General features: G+C 41.6%; 3 protein-coding genes and 1 long non-coding RNA gene across 9 annotated transcripts; 1 reads left to right on the top strand and 3 right to left on the bottom strand.

Moving 5' to 3' along the window:
* Window positions 1–300: 300 nt before the first annotated feature.
* LOC124342558 (probable cation-transporting ATPase 13A5) lies at window positions 301–7,141 on the top strand. Of its 2 annotated transcripts, XM_046795550.1 has the most exons (22): window positions 301–475; window positions 1,423–1,729; window positions 1,798–1,937; window positions 2,010–2,157; window positions 2,250–2,384; window positions 2,459–2,525; window positions 2,602–2,759; window positions 2,837–2,972; window positions 3,053–3,210; window positions 3,280–3,468; window positions 3,549–3,926; window positions 4,003–4,093; window positions 4,171–4,589; window positions 4,671–4,852; window positions 4,956–5,074; window positions 5,146–5,276; window positions 5,342–5,565; window positions 5,637–5,788; window positions 5,866–6,038; window positions 6,106–6,253; window positions 6,337–6,829; window positions 6,895–7,141. In XM_046795550.1, exons 2-22 carry the CDS (start codon window positions 1,505–1,507, stop codon window positions 7,058–7,060), a joined length of 4,032 nt encoding a protein of 1,343 aa, XP_046651506.1. In that variant the 5' UTR covers window positions 301–475; window positions 1,423–1,504; the 3' UTR covers window positions 7,061–7,141. The 2 variants fall into 2 exon arrangements, with proteins under 2 accessions (XP_046651506.1, XP_046651505.1); XM_046795549.1 differs by lacking the exon at window positions 301–475 and having other exon boundaries at window positions 1,064–1,729.
* LOC124343014 lies at window positions 4,388–4,674 on the bottom strand. Its single transcript, XR_006919099.1, has 2 exons — window positions 4,510–4,674; window positions 4,388–4,424 (listed from the first exon to the last, which is right to left on the bottom strand). It is a non-coding gene; the product is annotated as an uncharacterized LOC124343014 (long non-coding RNA).
* On the bottom strand, window positions 7,100–9,046 carry LOC124342743. Of its 2 annotated transcripts, none has more exons than XM_046795882.1 (5): window positions 8,915–9,046; window positions 8,593–8,846; window positions 8,378–8,532; window positions 7,918–8,021; window positions 7,100–7,799 (listed from the first exon to the last, which is right to left on the bottom strand). In XM_046795882.1, the coding sequence occupies exons 1-5, from the start codon at window positions 8,924–8,926 to the stop codon at window positions 7,173–7,175; spliced, it is 1,152 nt and encodes a 383-aa protein (XP_046651838.1). In that variant the 5' UTR covers window positions 8,927–9,046; the 3' UTR covers window positions 7,100–7,172. The 2 variants fall into 2 exon arrangements, with proteins under 2 accessions (XP_046651838.1, XP_046651837.1); XM_046795881.1 differs by having other exon boundaries at window positions 8,378–8,541.
* A 78-nt stretch (window positions 9,047–9,124) lies between these two features.
* LOC124342593 lies at window positions 9,125–13,203 on the bottom strand. Of its 4 annotated transcripts, XM_046795625.1 has the most exons (12): window positions 12,721–13,203; window positions 12,587–12,653; window positions 12,174–12,527; window positions 11,638–11,843; window positions 11,323–11,569; window positions 11,022–11,249; window positions 10,620–10,933; window positions 10,389–10,506; window positions 9,924–10,300; window positions 9,685–9,801; window positions 9,395–9,624; window positions 9,125–9,327 (listed from the first exon to the last, which is right to left on the bottom strand). In XM_046795625.1, exons 1-11 carry the CDS (start codon window positions 13,075–13,077, stop codon window positions 9,466–9,468), a joined length of 2,544 nt encoding a protein of 847 aa, XP_046651581.1. In that variant the 5' UTR covers window positions 13,078–13,203; the 3' UTR covers window positions 9,125–9,327; window positions 9,395–9,465. The 4 variants fall into 4 exon arrangements, with proteins under 4 accessions (XP_046651581.1, XP_046651579.1, XP_046651580.1 ...); XM_046795623.1 differs by having other exon boundaries at window positions 9,395–9,801; window positions 12,174–12,524; window positions 12,721–13,202; XM_046795624.1 differs by having other exon boundaries at window positions 9,395–9,801; window positions 11,638–11,801; window positions 12,721–13,202.
* Between the last annotated feature and the right edge of the window lie 67 nt (window positions 13,204–13,270).

Here is a 13,270-nt window from a genome sequence, read left to right on the forward strand (position 1 = left end):
AGTTATTCGACAAATCATATTGTTTACAATTTTACATAAGCTATTATCAGTTCAGACGGCGCAACAAAAGGCAGGGACAAAATAAGAAAAAAATGATTGACTGTTAGACGCTAAGAACACAAGTGGTCAAATTGTGGATTCGCTCCAGCAACTAAACAGAACACTTGATCACTCGTCAGTTGTCACTGCAAATCAAAGAATCAAACATTAAAAATATTTTAAGCATCCTGCATTAAGTGAGAACCGGATGCTGAGAAAGTCGAAATCAAATGGAGGGATTAATAAAAGATTTGACAAGGCCAGCGGATACCAATTAAGTTGCCGGATTTGTTCATACATGAAGAAGAGTATGAAAAAAGAATACGTATGGGGACAGGAATGAAAGACAGTCAGTATCTTTCGGCCTCGGTTGTTGGACATTGGATTTGTGCTTTTAATCCAAGTTGCTCAGATAAATTTCAAAGTACTGTAACAGGTTAGTCGACACGAAACTCAGAAAGTCAGTGCAAAAGAGGAAAGGTAGACGTAGAAAAAAAGGAATAGGGACGATCCGAATTATTTTAAATAAGTGCTTGAATGATAGGTTATTTGACTCATTTACGATAGTTTCTTTTTCGCATATTTGCCTTGCAATTGTTATTCGTTATGATATTTTAAAAAAGTCTTTTCTTTCGTTTCCACCTCAGCGTAAGCAGAAGCGAATTTAATTGAGGACACTTACATAATTGATATCAATTTTTGTCAAAGAGCAATATTTTTATTACCTATTGAAATTTAGGATGATGACTATGCTAAATCCTTAGTGATAAGTGGAATGAAATACCTCCGTGAAAAGATAAATCGAAACAGGATTCTTTTTTTTCAGTTTCAGTTACTGCCGGCGTGACTAGATGTCTCTTAAAACAACTTTTTTTCAAATAATCTTCCCAAGTTTTCCCCGTTAACAAGAAAAAGACATTCTATCTTTATCATTTATGGTTATTACATGCTTCAGAGAAATGCACATAATGTTAGTGAAGACACTCGACCCACAATTACTTAATAAATCAACAATTGCGGTGTCTGTTTATAGTCTGAGATATCGCATAGCAACAGCAAAAAAGTTTTGATTGCACGTATAAGAGGCAGCCGGTCGCAAGTTTCATTTTAATTTAGTGAAAAACCAAATTCTTTGGCATTTTTCTAATACGAAGCTGTTGCCTTTATTCGGAAACGATTTGAATAAATGTTGAGAAATTCGGAAGTAAACGCAATTGCGTGTTTTGTTCGTTGTACCGGATAGAAACAGCAGATAGTGTCGTAATAAGTCATTTACTAGGCCAACACTGAAAGATTCCGCCGTCGCCGCCGTTATCTCTCAATCTTACGATAATGAAAAAAAGAAAATAAACTGATAAGAATTTCTTTTGGGGGATGTGAAAGGTACCGGGACAAAAGGCAGAGTGCGTAGCGTGTACACCCTTATGTGCTTGCTAAGTTGGATGTTGGTCAGCAAACCGTCGTAATGGGACAAAGCGACTCGCTGCCCGTCAAAATCAACGCTGATGGAACCGACGAATTGGAAGTGAGAGGATACCGCGTCCATCGAGGACGATGCGCCTTGGCATGTGCGGCTTTGATTCTGACGTTGGGTTTGCTACTCGTTCTACTCGTTTGGCGCAAGGATATCAAGATGTGGATGTTTTATAAGGAATGCTCACTCGAACACGCTTCGAAAATCCTAGTCAAGGTACAGTAACTACATGAATAACTTAAACAAGACTTTAAATGACTGAAATCTGGGGGGTAAAAAACAAGGATACGTTTGGAGTCTTCTACGAAGAAGATGCAGCAGAAGAAAGATGTGGACCAATCCTGGAGCCCAAAACTCGTTTCTTTGTCAACAAAAAAGTCAAATACATTTGGGACAAGAAGACACTTCAGTTCAACCGTTTGAAGTAAGTTTGAAGTTTTAAGCTGTATTTTAAGTTCTGCTAAACAAAAAAATCAATCGTCAATCCACGTTACAGATGCTACGATGAAAATGCAGAGTTTCAATCGTTTCACGAGAATCCAGGTGGATTGGGACTACAAGAAGTTAATGAGAGACATCAAAAATACGGAGCCAACTTTATCCGGATAACAGTATTACCAGTTTACCGGCTTATTCTTAAAGAGGTAGTTCCTACAGTTAGGATTAAGTAACAATCTAATAAAAATCTTATCTTACAACCTGTTTGGCCTAATTCTATTATTACGTTTTCGACAAGATTTCCAACCCATTCTACTTATTCCAATTCTATACTATCGTCGTCTGGATGGCTCAATCCTATTACGATTATTCAGCTCTGGTTCTAGCTACCACGATGATCGCAGTCGGTTCCAGCGTTTACGAAACGAGAAAAGTATACAAATCCTATTACCATTCGCAAAGAAAATACTTACCACGATAAACATGTCGATTCTTGTATGATTGCAGCACATGTTATCCTTGAAGAAAAAAGTTCAAGTTGCAGGATCAGCGACCGTCGTTCGCGGTGGCGTAGGTATCAGACGAAAAATTCACTAAAGAAAAATAGAAACATACTTATAAAAGCGATTTGTCTTTCGTACGCCGTATAGAGAAAAGGATTTTAACTCAGCAGCTCGTTCCGGGTGATATTCTCTGCATCAACCCTCTAGAAGACAAAGTGCCTTTCCATTGCGATGCTGTTTTGGTGGAGGGAACTTGCTCAGTAGACGAGTCCATGTTGACGGGCGAAAGCTACCCCATCACTAAAGTAAGCTGGCGTCTATCTAAATCCATGGGATAGAGAGGGGGCTTGAACTTTTCTTGCTGTTGTTGTTTTTCCGATAGATGCCTGTACCCGAAGACCGTGAAACTTTCGAGTACGAAGTGCACAAGCGTCACATTCTCTTCAACGGGACGCAGCTGCTACAAGGCCGCCCGCAAGGAAATAACGTCTTCCTGAAAGCTGTCGTCATCAGAACAGGTACTCTGAAAGTATAGTGAAAAAAAGAAAAGAATCCTATAATAATAGTCACGCTGACTCGACATTGAATGACATTGCAGGATTTATGACGAGCAAAGGAGAACTCATCCGGGCCATTTTATTCCCGAAACCAATCCATTTCCGCTTCTACGCCGATTTAATTCAAGTAGCAATTTTATTCCTGGTCTTTGGATTAGGAGGAATGATCTTCTCCATGTATACCTGGATCAGGAATGGTGTACGTATAGCAGTTACTTCTCAATAAAATTGCAGTAAATAAATGTGAATAACTTGTGGAATTCACCAGGGGAACACCAAAGAGATTATTCTCCACTCACTCGACATTGTGACGTTCGTCGTTCCGCCCATGCTTCCGGCCGCTTTAACAGCAACTACATCCTTTGCACAACGTCGTCTCCGAGAAAAGAAGATCTTCTGCCTCAGTGCCAAACACATTAGCTTAAGTGGCGGAGTCGACGTCGCTTGCTTCGACAAAGTATTTCAATCATTTCTAAGCATAGAAAACCCAAACGCACTTTAATTAATAATGTAAACAACAATAAATTTTGTCAAAAGACTGGTACCTTGACGGAAACGGATATCGATTTGGCTGGCGCCATTCCCATCCAAGAAGGAGAATTCCGGAAACCGGTGCTCCAGTTGTCGTCACTATCCGAGGCTCATCCGTTGTTGCAAGCCGCAGCAACTTGCCATACGCTGATCAAAGTTAACGATCAGTTAAACGGATACTCGATCGATCGGAAAATGTTCGACGCAACCAAATGGAATTTCGCCGACGGACCGACCGGAGTCAACGCAGATTACGGGGTGGAAACACCTTACTTGGTCAGCTCACCGTCGTGGAACGAGAATCAAGAAAGTTCGCCACATCCAACGGTGGAGTACGGATTGCTCAAACGATTCCCGTTCGAGTCGACGATCAAACGGATGACGGTATAAACCTTTCGTTTCATCAACTAATTGGATTATTCCACTGACTTGGTTTCCTGCCCCCCTTCAAACAAAAAAGGTGATTACTCAGCGCAAGGGAAATGAACGCTACAATGTCTTCATCAAAGGAGCCCCCGAAATCATTGCGGAACTTTGCGTTCCCGTTACAGGTACCATTTCAATCGCACAAACAAGGTCTTTGTAAATTTAAAATCGTTGAATAATTTATGGTTGTTGTTTGTTACAGTACCTTCGAATTACTACGCGGTGCTGAAACACTACACCATCCAGGGATACAGAGTCATAGCGTTGGCTGTAAAAACCCTGAGTCCTCACTTCACTTGGACTCACATCCAGCAAATGACTCGTGACGAGGTGGAAGCCAATCCGGAATTGATTGGTCTATTGATCATGCGGAATCAATTGAAAAAGGAAACGATCCCGGCTATTCGCATCCTACACGAAGCCCACATCCGGACGGTGATGGTGACGGGTGACAACCTACAGACGGCCGTTACAGTGGCCAAAGATTGTGATATGATCGATCGAGTGCAAAGAATCATTCAAGTCGAAGCTGCAATTATACCTGCATCAATTCACGGCGCCCAGCATCTTCAAGTCCTTTACAACGATCCGCTGGCTATGCCAGAATTTATCGCCGGAACGGTTTGTTGTTTAATCAATAGTTCATTCATTCCTTTTCATCCAAGAGAAAAATCCAATCGATAATTACTTCCAACCTTGCAGATGCGAAAAATGCAGGATGTTCACAATGGAAACTATTGCTTCGCCATGGACGGCCCTAGTTTCGAGTTACTTCGTATTCACGATCCGGTACTGCTTGACAAGTGCATTCATCGGGGTAAAGTCTTTGCTCGCATGGCACCCGAGCACAAGCAACATCTGATTGAGGCCCTACAGAAAATTGGGTAAGCAAACTTGGCCCACCCTTCACCCCTCCCCCCCAAAAAAAAAAGTTTTAGATAAACTAGCAATCTAGTACGTGACTGGCCGGCTCAAACCAACTTATAGGCGTCAGGTCGCCATGGTGGGTGATGGATGCAATGACTGCGGTGCTCTAAGGACGGCCGACGCGGGTATCTCTCTTTCCATGGCAGATGCTTCGGTGGCCGCTCCCTTCACGTCACAAGGTATTAATTTCAGTACACAATGCTTGGCTTAACTTATTCTTAATAACGAAAATCTCACATGTTACCTGCAGAAACCAACATCAGCTGCGTTGCTCCACTGATTTGCGAAGGACGGACAACACTCGACGCAGCATTCGGAACCTTCCAGTTTGCTATCGGAATTTGTTTCATCTTCTTTGTTGGCGTCTTGATGCTTTACTCGGTAACATTTGTTCGCTGCTCGTCACGTTGTACATTTTCGTGCTAATATCTTTGGAACTGGTTAAGATATCGACGACCCCGAGTGATTTCCAGTACGTGATTTGGGATTTCGGGATTGCCATCGTTCCTTTCTTCACCATTGGCAACACCACTCCACCCAAATACCTTCATCCGCGCAGACCACTCCGGCACTTGTGGGCATTCTTGCCGCTCTTTTCTTTTTTCACGTTCCTCGGATGGCAGACCGTCATTATGTTAATTGGTTGGTTTTATTGCCATGCTCAACCCTGGTAAGTCTCCCGGCAGAAAACAATTAGTAACGTATTTCATTCAAATAAATTGCAATCATACATTTTTGCAGGTTTGAACCGTTCGTTTTTGAACCGGGCAAGCATCCACCTAATCCATGTTATGAAGAAACGACCATTTTCTATTTGATGTGTATCGGCTCGATCGTGGCGGCGTTGGTTTTCTCTCCGAGTGAACCTTACAGCCGCAGCAGTTTCACCAACAGTAAGAACAAAAAACCAATAGAAACAAAATGATAAATAAAATGCATACACTAAATAATGAATTTGAAATTTATGCAGAGATCTTTATTGCCTGGTTCCTTGAGGCGACTGTCACAGTGCTGTGTGTCATGTTTATAACTAACGAGGGATTCGTTTACTGGTGCAATTTTAAAACCCCGCCTCATACTGAATATACAGTAGTTATCCTGGTGTTGGGTCTCGCCGGCGGTCTATTCTGCTTCTGCTGGGAGGTACAAAGAAAAGCAACTTATACAGCGCACTCTAGTCATGGCGTTTAATTATTTAAATTGGGAATAGAAATACCTGATCCGTGGGTGGATGTACCACTGGGTGTGGCCACGCATCAACCGCATTCGCCCGCCACGTCATACTTATCAAAAGATTGAAAAAGAATTAAAATCCAAACCAGATTGGCCTAAATTAGGCGGTAAAGATATTTCTGAAGGTACACATCTAAAAGAAAGAATAATTAATGTGACATTTGTCATCCCCAACCGCCTAAAGATAATAAGGATCATTCATATTCAGATCTCGAATGGGAACCTTCACAACCTCCCAGTCCTACTGTGAAAGTGGCAGTGGAATTTCTCGGAGAAGAGGATCAAATCGCATCGATAAGTCCTGGACGTAATAGCGTTCGAGATCTAGTCGGTCGAAGCAAAGCCACATTTCGAACGTTCCAGGGCAGCCGACGTGGCGGTTACACGGTGAATGGTTCAAAATTGGAGCCGGACTTTGTTCACGAAAGTATCCCATTGACAGTATCAGTGAATGTTCAAACATCAGCAGCAGCACCACCACCACCACCGCGTTCTCCACTCCCTCCGACGACGGACGAAGATGAGTCTGGGGAAGACTTCCCCCCACCACCGCATTCATTACCGGACGAGTTTTTGAGTGCCCAGAGTTCACCAGTTCAAATTTTGGCCATCCGCCCGTTTGACGATGATGAGGAACAAGCCGCCGCCGCCGCCCCTCCTCCGTTTGACATCGACGTTCAACAAAGAAGTCCACTCAGCAGGTCAGTGCAGATAATCGATATTGGATCGAAATGCCGACTCCCTATTGCTTTGTATTTGCTTCCAGGGGAGGACAAGGGATGTTCCAGCTGATCGACGAGAAGCACGACGATGACGAGCCAGACTCTGACGTCCAATTATTGGCCTATAGAGTTACTCGCAGGCCATCCGACCTGTCTCCTTCGCAGCAGAGACGCCATTTGAATGGACACGGTCCTCACTCGATCGAATAACCAAGACAGTAGTATTAGTACCAATTTAAAACACCATGCTGTTGAAAAAAATAAACAATTTCTGCTTTTTATTCAGATAAACTGTCTCTCTTTTTCATTTGTTTTTTGGTCATCAAAACTGATTGTTCTGGAAATTTTTTAGGAACTGTAATAAGGGATTAAATTGACCAGGAAGGATTAGGATAGGTTGGCCGTGATCGGGTAGTACGGGCAGGGGTAGAACGGTGGTAGTTGTCGTCCATTCGAAAGGTGAAGGAGACGTGATCTCATTGCCGCTGCTAAGATCGTGACTTGACTCGGGGGAGGATGAGCTTGTTATCATCTCTGTCTGCCGAGAGCTGGCGAGGGGAGTGGAAGCAGTTGGACTGGCGATGACAGTAGTAGGGTTGCCAAGTTCGTGCGGATCGATAATCGGTGCTTCCGTATTGGCTGCGGACGTAGTGGTAGCAACAGAGACTGCAGGGCGAATTGTCGCCTGATTGGGTCCGGCAATCGCAGACGCTGCATCGATGGAGGCCAACATGGTGAAATAATCTGCGTCAAAGTCAGAGCCTGTGATGATACGAAGGGCTTCGGCAACACTGGCGTCCACTCCCATCGAGCCGGAGAGAGGGGCTCCATCGCCCACGGGACGCGTCTGACATTGACAGCCAGCTTCGACCAAGATGAAATCGAGTTTGACAGCCAATTCGCCACCCTCGCCCGCTTGTAGAATATATAACGGCTGGGGTGCATAAACCTATGAGCGAGAGATAGGAATGCAGTCGGATTTGAGCTTAAAAGAGGATGCGGTGGAGTGAGCGGAGGGGAGAGGGGGGTCAGTTCTATTTTCAAGGATAAATCGATTTTATTCTTACTTGAACGCAGTTGCCACGTAAGATGCGGCATTTCCTTTCATGGCAGCGTTCGTAGACCACCGGCTGTTTGAAAGGTTCGATCTGAACGACGGCCACGCGTTTCCCTGTGGATTGCATAGGAAGTGATATTGAAAATAAATAAACAAACAAACAGTATCATGCTATTCTTGGCAAGAAGCTCAAATAATCAATAGCACGCATCTGCGCGACCCCGATCGATAAAATGAGGGTGGGCAAACAGCGGGAAACATTCAAAAGTTGTCTGGAATCAGGTTGGTAAGAATATGAAAAAGGAAAACTCCATCAACTAATTGGACCAAGTTTTCAAGGTATTAAAGCAAGATCTGTGCTGGATTATACAGCTTAAAGATAGTTTAACGAACAGAAATAATAAGTTCTAGTACTAATATACTAAGCCACAGCAATAGTTGAAAACTCTAACTAGTGAGATTATACTTGCTTGAAGTGGCAGAAATTCCAGTAATGGGGTAAAAGACAGAAAGTTTGCTCCAACAGCAGGGGGTGACTGGAGAGTCAACTTCCTCATCAGCTTCACTAGAATGAACATGGACAGCTTCATGCCTAGCACCAATTCGGGATTCTTCTTTGGGTGGACTATAATTCCTTCACAATGTAATAGTACCATAATAATTCTAACAGATATTTGGTACTCACCCCTTGTATTGGGTAGATCTTGGAATGGGTAGTGTGGCATTTAGCATATTCTGTAGTGAATGGGTCACTTTAATTGCAACAGATTGGATATCATAACCATGGCAAACGCCTGATGGGTCACAGCAACGTAGATCGGTACTATTCCATTTATCTAAGCCTAAAAGAGACGAGCCTCCAGAACATGGCACCAGCGAATCGTCCAAGCCGAAAACCACGTGCGAGATCACGTTCAAACACAGTAGAATTTCAAGCACCTATTAATAAAACTTGTAAATAAAATCAGTATTTCCACGAAAACAAAGAATTACTTTTCAAACAATACCGCAATTTTCATCTCGAAGCCGGGTGTCTAAACTACCTGTCTTGTCTTGTACCCGTCAAGACGAACGAGTCCTACACGGCTACACGCCTTCGTAATTGAAAAGACAAGCAGAAGACAAATTTTGAAAGCGGAAATCAAGGATACTTTTAAATCGATTTAAAAAAGCGATTAATCGACATAAAACCTTCATAAAAATGTAAAACTATAAAATAACATCAAAGTTAAGTTTAATTGGTTTCTTGGTTAACAAAAAAAAAAAAATAAGTTCACTTAAAAAAAAAAAATTAAATGACACGAGCAAATAATAAAACTTATTCAGACGTAAGAAAACAAAAATCCACAAACAATCTTTTCTCGATGGTTCGCTGCTCTCCAGTGACTAAAAAAAAAATCCTCGCTTATCTTTCCTTTTGCTAAATAAATATGAAAAAATCAGTAAAAATAATTTCAAAGTAATTCAAAAATGAAGAATTTCAATACCAGTAAATTAACACAAACTTGTTGACTTCTTCCAAACGTATAAGAAATAAGGTAAATAATTGTAGAAAGTCCTAGTTCGGAAACGTCGAATCGAGCAAAGGTTGATCACGAACGGTTGTTCTTAAAGAAGAATATTCAAAAGGGATGTCCGGTCCGATAAAGTCGAGTTCTTGTTCCGGAGTGTGGACAGGTAACTGAGCAGTTGCTTTATTAGCAACGTTTGATGAAATCTGTTGGTCGTCCATAATGGAAGTTGTTGGTTGATTACGAATATTTTGCTGACCCTTTACCAACGAGGATGACATTGCAGTCCCGACGCCCAAGTCTTTCCGTTGTTTTTTGCGGCAAGCAAGGTATTCTTGATAGGTGTTGCCAGCAATTTTCGCAAGGGGCCTCTTTCGTGGTTGCTATACATAAAAATATAGGACAAGCATAATTTAAAAATTGGCTAATAAATTTGAGAATATCTGAGCCAAATTTGTCAACCAGATTTAACGAAAAAAGCAGATAGAAAGGTTGATAAACTTACAATTCGGTCTGACGGGTTGTCCATTGATTTAAGGCGCTGCGCTTCATATTTGTCATTCAAAGATACGAACTCAGCAAATTCCTTTGTATCGCGATGTTGCAAACTCAAGTGAAGCATGAGATTTGCCATTTTGTTTCCCTTGATAGTAAAGTTACAGCCCTGAAAATTGCACTGGCTTTTGACACAACTATCTTGGGTAACTTCAGCTGGCCCTTCTGTTGCCTCACGGAATGTAAAATAACGATAAACCGGATGCAATTTTTCATTAAAAGAATCTTTTCTGTAGCTATGGGTTGCAGAGTTTTCGCCATCTGTAAGAATTGCTTGATGCATATTTGAACCAACTGAAGGATTTTCGTTAGAAATTGGTCCACCATCTGTTTAATCAAGAGAAACGAATAAAGAGTCACAAAATATTCAAGCTAATAACTCATTTATGGGCTGCTACTTAGATTTTTTACTTACCGGAAGAACCTTGGGGAGCCACCGATCCTGTCGACACCAAATCAGGTACAATCACTGAAGAAGGCACTAGTTCAATTCCTTTTTCGTCTAGTAAAGGTGAGTTCTTCTTCTTGGATTTCTGAATAGAACATAAAAAAGGGCAATGTTAGATATTTTAATTTAACAGACAGTCAAATGATCACAAGGATTTATTCAAGCAAAGCAACAAGCAAGCAAGTAAACTTTTCCTACTCTTGCACGAGCTGATTGAAGTATCTTTGACGGTTGGGCTATGTTGGAAACGTTAACCATTGTTGTCGTTCTTTTTGGTCGAGCCCAATTTGTTGTCCACTTGGCCATGAACTCAGTATATGCCTTTTTAGGATGTTTTACTCGCAGATGATTAATAAGAGTTGCCGGGTTTTTTCCATTGCGTAAAACTCCGCAGCCATCAACAATGCACTCACTCTTCCCATGGACGGAATTAAATTTAAAAAACTGGAAAACCGGATGCGTTCTTTCGTCCACCGTTTCACCTGAAGACTTGTCACAAACATTTGTGGTACCTTGTAAAGTACAAACAAACACAAGATTTTCTTCATTCAAACCAATTTTTTTTTCTAACCTTGTATACAATTTAATAGTTGTGCATACCAGATACAGATCCAGCATGAAGAACGTCCAATTCAGTAATAGGCGAAGGCTCCGCATGTGGAATAGTAGGGCTATTAACAGCAGATTTATTACTGTTGGGGGAATCCTCAGAATGTGATGTCGAAGCGGCTGCAAGAGGTTCTTTAACCGGTACACTAGATTCCAGGAGTGGAGGCATCGACGTCAAAGCAGTTTGAGCTCTTTCCTCAGACCCATCACCGATTTTAGCTGGATATAAATATTTACATTCTTAGTATAATTAAGTTGGGAATTTGTTTCTACTTGAATCGGTTTTGTTTACCAAACGAAGCTACGGTTATGCCAGTTGCCATGGGCAGACTTTTTTTAAAGCTGTTCAGAGGGCTCGTTGACGCACACTCTTCATGCGAATTCGGCTCCAGTAGTTCCGTCATTTCAGACACGGCTGTCAGGGGGACGTCCTTACTGAGTAAACCAGCTTGACTGTCATTTGTTCGAGCAGATTTCTCAATTAATGAAGAAGAATTTTCCGTATTTTCAACCTGCAGTGGTGACATTTTTGTGGTGTCCTGTTATTGAAGTTGAAAAGTATTAGAATTTGAACGAAAATAAATTCAAATGAAGCTTTTTTTTATACCAGTTGATTGACAGAAAGCAGATCGGAGTGTTTCTCAAGAGACCGAATTGAAGGTTGTTGTGGCTGTTCGAGAACGCTAGGTTGTTTCTTTGAGGCGGTTACTTTTAGATGCTCATGGACGGCTTCTAATGATTCGCTCCCAGTAATGCTAGCATCAAGAGTTTCTGTGGAAAGAACGGTACTGCTCTGGGAAATGAATTTTTGTTCTGAAGGTTGAGCAGACGAGGAATTTTTAACAACGGCCTTAGTCTGTTCAATGACTTCGGAAGGATGCACAGTGGAAGAAAAAGAGGTAGTTTGATGTGAAAGGGAAACAATTTTTACTTCGTGTACAATGGGAATGGAAGCCGTAACAGGATTCGATTTATAAATGTGTGTGGTTTCTGTTGAGGGTGATGGTCCAATACCAGGGGTAGGAATTGCTTGAAGACGGATATGTTCAATAGGTACAGTTGTTGGTGAACAACTGTAAGGCTGTGCAAGGTTAAATGATCCAGGAGGAGATCTTGTGTGGTTTACATTATCTGCGGCCATACCTTTCATCGCTAATGCGCCATTGTCAACAGGGGAATTAGGATTAGCTGTCGGTTGGCTACATTTCAAGAGAGAAGGAGTTGCACAGGACGCTGAAGTATTTCCAAGTGGTTCGTTTTCTACGATCACGGTAACGGGCGAAGGTTTCTTTTCTTTCGGCGGTAAATTTTGACTGGAGTTGGCACGAACGATTTTAAGAGTTGAGGGATCCAAAACAATTAGAGTGGTACCAAGTGGAAGGAGCACAGGCATAGTGAGAGGAGAATTTAGAGGTAGTTCTGACAGACACTGTCTTTGAGGTGACCCCCTTTCCACATTTTCTTGCAGAACAGGTAACTTATTGTCACAGTTATCTACTGTCAATTCATAAGCTTCTATTAGATTAAATTAATATTTTTCAAAACAACCTTTATACCTGTCAGGTTGGGCGAGGGAAGTGATGCAGCTCCATTTATTTGGAAAACTTGACTTGCTACAATTTTCTGAAAATGGAACGAAAACTGTGAGGTTGGTTAAATACAAACTTAACCATTTCAAACCTCATCTTACCTCTTCGACAGTTGGTGGATCTTTGATTGTTGTCTCGACTGTGTTTACATTATGAGGCACAGCCCTGACTTTTACAACCTTTTCTTTACATTTGGACAAAAACTGCACATATTCTTTTTGGTGTGTCTTTAAATGGTTTACTAGACTCCTTGTTTCTTTTCCTTCTACTGTAAAGCTACAACCAGCAACATTGCAAACACTTCTGCCCATTTCTCCAAGAGAATGATTGTGTTCAATCCCTTCCTCTATTTTTCCCCCATGTTTGATGAACGTAAAAAAACCATTAGACGAAGAAGGCTTTCTGCATTTTAAAACAGGTTGCTGATCCTCGTCGTTTATCTGAACATCGCTAGACATCTAATGAGTTTAAATCTATGCCAGCTTTTCATACAACTTTAAGTTACAAGTCTACGACTGTTTTTCTTGAACCAAGAATCCAACAAACCAATTTTGCCACACTCGGCCAAACTAAACATGTATGCTACGTTTTTAGTATCTCAATTTACCACCAGAGGTCTTAATTTCTAATTGACGTATGCTGTACACCGCA

The sequence above is a fragment of the Daphnia pulicaria genome, chromosome 6 (assembly GCF_021234035.1).
Source record: "Daphnia pulicaria isolate SC F1-1A chromosome 6, SC_F0-13Bv2, whole genome shotgun sequence".
NCBI lineage: Eukaryota > Metazoa > Arthropoda > Branchiopoda > Diplostraca > Daphniidae > Daphnia > Daphnia pulicaria.

Coding starts and splice junctions, on each gene's coding strand:
- LOC124342593 (XM_046795622.1), bottom strand. CDS start 13,077: ATGTCTAGCGATGTTCAGATAAACGACGAGGATCAGCAACCTGTTTTA. Junction 12,654..12,720: donor ATCCACCAACTGTCGAAGAG/GTAAGATGAGGT, acceptor TTCCATTTTCAG/AAAATTGTAGCAAGTCAAGT. Junction 11,570..11,637: donor TGCTTTCTGTCAATCAACTG/GTATAAAAAAAA, acceptor CTTCAATAACAG/GACACCACAAAAATGTCACC.
- LOC124342558 (XM_046795550.1), top strand. CDS start 1,505: ATGGGACAAAGCGACTCGCTGCCCGTCAAAATCAACGCTGATGGAACC. Junction 3,211..3,279: donor ATACCTGGATCAGGAATGGT/GTACGTATAGCA, acceptor GGAATTCACCAG/GGGAACACCAAAGAGATTAT. Junction 4,853..4,955: donor GAGGCCCTACAGAAAATTGG/GTAAGCAAACTT, acceptor ACCAACTTATAG/GCGTCAGGTCGCCATGGTGG.
- LOC124342743 (XM_046795881.1), bottom strand. Junction 8,022..8,377: donor TGGAATTTCTGCCACTTCAA/GCAAGTATAATC, acceptor TGCAATCCACAG/GGAAACGCGTGGCCGTCGTT. Junction 7,800..7,917: donor TACGTGGCAACTGCGTTCAA/GTAAGAATAAAA, acceptor TCTCGCTCATAG/GTTTATGCACCCCAGCCGTT.